This window comes from Wolffia australiana, chromosome 8, assembly GCF_029677425.1.
Source record: "Wolffia australiana isolate 7733 chromosome 8, ASM2967742v1".
Lineage (NCBI taxonomy): Eukaryota > Viridiplantae > Streptophyta > Magnoliopsida > Alismatales > Araceae > Wolffia > Wolffia australiana.
In genome coordinates, this window is record NC_135842.1 from 9,039,284 (window position 1) to 9,045,290 (window position 6,007).

At 41.0% G+C, this 6,007-nt stretch overlaps 1 protein-coding gene across 3 annotated transcripts; it reads left to right on the forward strand.

Moving 5' to 3' along the window:
- Positions 1 to 4,957, forward strand: LOC144706744 (transcription regulator). 3 transcript variants are annotated; one of them, XM_078579751.1, is made up of 12 exons: positions 1 to 181; positions 1,566 to 1,639; positions 1,721 to 1,791; positions 1,912 to 1,961; positions 2,072 to 2,124; positions 2,198 to 2,260; positions 2,626 to 2,713; positions 2,925 to 2,981; positions 3,703 to 3,765; positions 3,841 to 3,920; positions 4,542 to 4,613; positions 4,711 to 4,957. In XM_078579751.1, exons 2-12 carry the CDS (start codon positions 1,608 to 1,610, stop codon positions 4,796 to 4,798), a joined length of 717 nt encoding a protein of 238 aa, XP_078435877.1. In that variant the 5' UTR covers positions 1 to 181; positions 1,566 to 1,607; the 3' UTR covers positions 4,799 to 4,957. The 3 variants fall into 3 exon arrangements, with proteins under 3 accessions (XP_078435877.1, XP_078435876.1, XP_078435878.1); XM_078579750.1 differs by having other exon boundaries at positions 4 to 181; positions 2,051 to 2,124; XM_078579752.1 differs by lacking the exon at positions 2,925 to 2,981 and having other exon boundaries at positions 7 to 181; positions 2,051 to 2,124.
- The last annotated feature ends 1,050 nt before the right edge of the window (positions 4,958 to 6,007 follow it).

The following is a 6,007-nucleotide window of genomic DNA, read 5'->3' on the forward strand; positions in this document are numbered from 1 at the left end:
CTCTCTCGGGGATTGTGAGGAAGAGCAGCCTGTGCGAGGGAGGCACCAGTCAGAGGAAGGCACAAAAGCATGAGTCGCTGGAATATGCCGACACCCCTGCCCGTCGTCCGTGATAAAGGAAGCGTCTTCTCCAACGCAAGCTCCTACCCGGAAAACCGCTATCTTCTTCCTCCACGCCCAGGTTCACAAAACCCCCTTCTTCTTCTTATTGTTCTTGTTCGAGATCGTTGTCTTCGCCTTTGTTTTTTTTTTTGTGTGATTCATCGCGGGGAGATGGATACATTGCTCCGTGGGGAAATGGGTACTTGCTCAAATTTTGATTTTGTGTTTTAAAATGGAGAAATTCTCCTCTTATTGACGGTTTATCGCGGTTGTGTTGTTCATCCTCCGGGCATGGGAGGAGGGAAATTTTGTGTTCTTTGTCGCTGGGAGATGGTTACATCGTTGTTTGGGGTTCTGTGGGGAAATGGGTATTTGCTCAAAATTTGATTTTGTGTTTCAAAATGGAGATCTTCTCCTTTTATTGACGGTTTGTCGCAGTTGTGTTGTTTATCCTCCCGGCATGGGAGGAGGGAAATTTTGTGTTCTTTGTCGCTGGGAGATGGATACATCGTTGTTTGGGGTTCTGTGGGGAAATGGGTATTTGCTCAAAATTTGATTTTGTGTTTCAAAATGGAGATCTTCTCCTTCTATTGACGGTTTCTCGCACTGTGTTGTTCGTCCTGGGGGGATGGGAGGAGGAAAATTGTGTGTTCTTTGTCGCTGGGAAATTTATCAATCATTGTTTTGGGGTTCCGAGGGGAAATGGGTATTTGCCCAAAATTTGATTTTGTGTTTCGAAATGGAGAACTTCTCCTTTGATATTCATCCTCCGGGCATGGGAGGAGGAAAATTGTGTTCTTTATGGCAGGGAGATGGATACGTCGTTGTTAGGGGTTCTGTGGGCAAAATGGTTATCTGCTCAATTTTTTATTTGGGTTTCAAAATGGAGAACTTCTCCTTTCATTGACGGTTTATCACACTTGTGTTATTCATCCTCGGGGCATGGAAGGAGGAAAATTGTGTGCTCTTCGTCGCTGGGAAATTTATCAATCATTGTTGGGGTTCCGTGGGAAAATGGGTATTTGCTCAAATGTTGATTTTGTGTTTCAGAACGGAGAACTTCTCCCTTTATTGACGGGTAATCACATTTTGTGTTCTTCACCGCTGGGAGATTAATAAATCGTTGTTGGGGGTACCGTTAGGAAATGGGTATCTGCTCAAGTTTTGACTTCGGGATTGAAAATGGAAAACCTCGCCCTTGATTGATGGTTAATCACACTTTTGTTATCTTGTCTCTTCGGCACGTTGTGCGTGATGGATTTCCACCTCCGTTTAGCGCTGAGTTAGGGCTAGTTTTTCGCTAATTCATTCCTTGAATCTGTCTTCCAATGCTCCAACGCAATGAATGCGCTAAATCCTCCCAGAAAATTAATTCTTAGAACCCAAGGCATTCGATGACGAATGCGCTTTCTTGCTTTCTCTCACCCAAGGCTCGTCTCTTTGTTCCCTTTCTCTCTCTTCAGCATCCTCGCCTGTGAATGTCTTCATTTTCCTCATAATTCAGCATGAAGTTTTTGGAGTACACACCGCTGAACAGGTAATTGACCCGAGGGAACTTGGTTTTTTTCAATTTTTTAGCCAAAAAAAGAGAAAGTGAGCATATATTAATGCTTTTCAGGTTTAATATATTCCTGAGTAATTTAAACCTTGGGGAAAGCATCATCAGGGGGAGCCTTGAAGCATACTCTTGTAAGAATACCCAATTGTCGTGCCTAGTATCAACCTTGACGATGGAAATTTCCTCTTAGATCAAATAAATATTCGACAGTTTCTGAAATTCGTTTGATCTTCCCTTTTTGTCTCTGTAAGGCAAGAACACGGTCTCTGATCAGAAGCTCTCCTTTAGCCTCGAGCATCAGGTATTAAACACCTCCTGGTTCCCAGGCTGCAATTTTTTTCCTTTCTGAAAAATTAGTCCGGTAAAACCCCTTTCTCGTTCTCTCTCTAGATTCTTGACTACATTGGTCAGTCTTCTGACAGTGAATCACCATCATCATTGGGAGACCTCTTCCGCAGATCATGGTGAGGGGAACGACTTTAGAAAAAAAAATTAAGAAAAAATCAGTTTTTATCACTCGTTCTCTCTGTTTTCCAGCCGGAAAACACTAATTTACCTGGTCCTGACGCTCAGCCACATGTACCCAGACTACGATTTCAGGTACTCTCTCTCTCTCTCTCTCTATCTCCACCCCGTTGACCTTGTCAACAAGAAGGCTGATTTCTAGTTGCAGAAAGTTGAGTGAGTGAGAAGAGAGAGGGGGGTCTCTGGGTAATGCTTCTGTCAGCTTATTGGGCGACGTGGCAACCCGCTATTGGTCCCCCTCAAACCTTCTGGAAGTGAAGTCAAACGGTTTGACAGATGGCCTCGCGGCCTTCGCTCTTAAACGAGCTGAGAGTTCAAGTCTCTCCATTTCCCATATGATGATGATGATGATGATGATCTGATGATGATGATAATTTAGAATGGGCTGTGTTGACTTGGTCAACGTAAGGGTTGACTTCTGACAATGTTCGGCCTGGCAGCGCCGTTAGGGCCCACCTTTTCTTCAAAGAGGAGGAGTGGGACAGCTTCAGGCAAACCTTTGAGACCTACCTTTTCGAAGCTGCCGAGGTTTGAGATCTTCCTTTATCCACATCGTGAGATAGATGTTTTGCACTTTCTCAATCTCAAGCTTCTTTTTCTTTCATTTCAGTATAGAGAGAGATATATTTGTTGAGCGAGAGATCTTGGGTGATTTTCCTTATTTTCTTGAAATAAATATAAATGTAGAGAGAGATTTTTTGAATTATTCTATTTTTTTAACTTCATGATGGGTTTACAGTGTTGGGAACCCCTCTCTACAATCTCGTTCCATCCCTATCATGCCTCTCTTTTCTGGGTATGATCTATTTTTATGTCATAAGCATAAATATCGATAGAGAGAGATAGAGGGAGAAATGCTTTTAGATGTTGCATTTGTTAAGCTTGGTAATGGGTCACGACGGGTTTGGTATTCCTTACCCCATTTTATCACTTTTTACCCAATTTCTTCCTTGTTTTTCTGAATTTATTAAATCAAGAGAGAGGTATACATATACATGTAGAGGGAGAGATAGAAAGAAATGTTTTTAGTTGTTAAGCTTGGTAATGGGTCACGACAGGTTTGGTATTCCTATCTCTATCTCTATCTCTATCTTGTTTTTCTGAATTTATTAAATCAAGAGAGAGGTATACATATACATGTAGAGAGAGAGATAGAAAGAAATGTTTTTAGTTGTTAAGCTTGGTAATGGGTCACGACAGGTTTGGTATTCCTTTCCACCATTTGATCACTTTTCCCAATTTTTTCCTTGTTTTCTGAATTTATTGAATCAAGAGAGAGATATACATATACATGTAGAGAGAGATAGAAATGTTTTTAGTTGTTAAGCTTGGTAATGGTCACGACAGGTTTGGTATTCCTTTCCACCATTTGATCACTTTTCCCAATTTCTTCCGTGTTTTTCTGAATTTATTGAATTAAGAGAGAGATATACATACACATGTAGAGAGAGAGATAGAAAGAAAAGTTTTTAGCTATTTTTTTTTGTTAAACTTGATCCTGGGTCAACTGGTTACAGGAGTGGGCTATTGAGAACGATGGCAGCTCTCTTTTGGACGATATGACTAAGGCTCTAGATGAGGTGCGGCCCAGCGAATAGAGTCAAACTTCTTCAATGCTGAGTCAATTTTCATCTGATGTGGAGTCGACTCTGCAGGTCATGAAGCTCGATGAATGCGAGATCTACAGTTACAATCCCGACTTCGACGGCAATCCGTTCCTTGAGAAAGGGGCCATGTGAGCCTTTCCTCTTTGAAAATTATAATGTCCTAATTTGAGCTGTTTCTCTGTTCTTAACCATTAACCGATGATCACTACAAGTCCGGAATCAGGAGCTTAATTTCTTCTTATTTGAGAAAAATGACAATTGAAAGAATAATGGCGTGCTATGAGTTTTTTGTCTGTACTTCACCATTTAATCCGGAATCTGGACTTTTTTTTATTATCTGAAATAAATACTAATTAACAGGATGTTTCGTGTTCTTGGGCCAGCTTTGTCTCGCATTCATTAAATGCGGTATTTGATTAACTGCTCATTTGCTTGTCTGGTCCCAGGAGCTTCGATTCTTTACTGAAATAAATAACGACTGAAATATTTAATGTCGTGATAGGAATTTTTCAATACTTAACGAGTCACTCCGGAATGAGGAGCTTTGTTTTTGTTCTGTGATGAAGTAAATCGTTCAACACAATTCCGGAACAGAAGCTTTGATTTTTTATAGTTAGAAAAATAAAAATTTTAAAATTTTGTGCGTAATCATTTTTCTGTGAATCAGGAGTTTTGATCTTTTATTAACCTAAAACAAGTAGGATTGAGAGAAATATTAGTTTTTAAAAGGAACTGAATTTCCTACGAAGGTGGTCATTCAATTTCTTCTTCTACAACAAAAAACTGAAGCGGGTGGCCAGCTTCCGGTGCTGCTGCTCCAGGTGGGTTCCTCCTAAATTTTCTATTTTTCTCTTAATTATTTAATTGGGCCCTAAGTTTTTAAAATCTAATCAAATTTCTCTGTTTTTTGATGAACAGCAACGTGGGATCTGAAAGTGGCAATGCCGGGGAGCTGACGGACGGATCGAACGAGGATGATGTGATCTTCGACGACATGGACATGTGATTGAGCCGCTTGCCTTGTCTTGCTGTGTTGTAAATAAAAAGAATGGGGGAAGGGAAGGTCGTCTTCCCTCTTCTTTCTCCATCTCTGGGTGCCAATGTGAAGCTGTAGAACAGCACCTCTTAACCTTTTAATGTGAAATTCTCTCTGTTCATTGCTCTATTTCTATGAGTATGAAACTCACCACAATTCAGACTGTTGAGTCAATCATGTTCTATTAATCAAATTTTCATCAATCCACTATTCTAATTGCTTGAATAAGCATTTCCGAATTGATCTCATTATCTAAGAATATAAAAAATTCTATCTTCAGTAATAATTTAGTATTGCAATTTTATTAAAATACTTTTTTTTTTGTCCCTAGACAGTTCGACCAATCTTTTTCTATTACGAAAAACAAATAATTAGATACAAAATGGGTATTTCTCTTTTATTTCTTTTGTTCCTTTCTGACTTCTAACAAAAGGGGGTGCTATAAAAAAAGAGAATTAATTCGTTCTTGATAGTCATTTCTTTGATCAGCAAATAGGAGCATACTCTCGATCAGAATCTTAAGGAATAGAACTGCGGATGGATAAAAATTTCTTTGGGTTTTATCAGCATGAAGCTCACCACAATTCAGAATGTTGAGTCAATCATGTTCTATTAATCAATGATGTTGCACGTTTGTCAAGGACGTCATCCGTACGGGTATCGAGATGATGCTCTGATACCAAGAGGATGTTGGACGTCGTCCGACGGATAATTTCCCTAAGGGAAAGTAACTACATGAATGCGATGAATCCTAGGCAAACGTACGCGCATGACTTGACGCGTACGAGCTTCGAGCTCTTGGGTGGTGACCGGTGACGGTGACGGTGACTTTCTGACCCTCGTCAGAGCAACGATGGTGAATACGACGTCAAACCGAATAATACCTTTGGCGCTCGCACATAACAGACGGGCTCGGCCTGTACCTAGGATTTCACTCATGATGTAGTTTTCTTGATATAATCTCTCACCTAAACTAACCCGAGCGCGGTGGAGTGCAGCCAAATATATAATGAAAGACGTAATATAACTCACGAGCAAGGGGAACGACGTACCTCGTCGGTGGTGGCATTCGTCGTCGATGTCTTCGTCGGTGCAGGGGACAGGTGCGGGCAGGTGAGGTGGAGGCGTGTCGGGAGGTAGCACGGAGTGGCTCGACATGCGGCGTTGGCACAGCGCAGG

Coding starts and splice junctions, on each gene's coding strand:
- LOC144706744 (XM_078579750.1), top strand. CDS start 1,608: ATGAAGTTTTTGGAGTACACACCGCTGAACAG. Junction 2,261..2,625: donor TACCCAGACTACGATTTCAG/GTACTCTCTCTC, acceptor TCGGCCTGGCAG/CGCCGTTAGGGCCCACCTTT. Junction 2,982..3,702: donor ATCATGCCTCTCTTTTCTGG/GTATGATCTATT, acceptor AACTGGTTACAG/GAGTGGGCTATTGAGAACGA.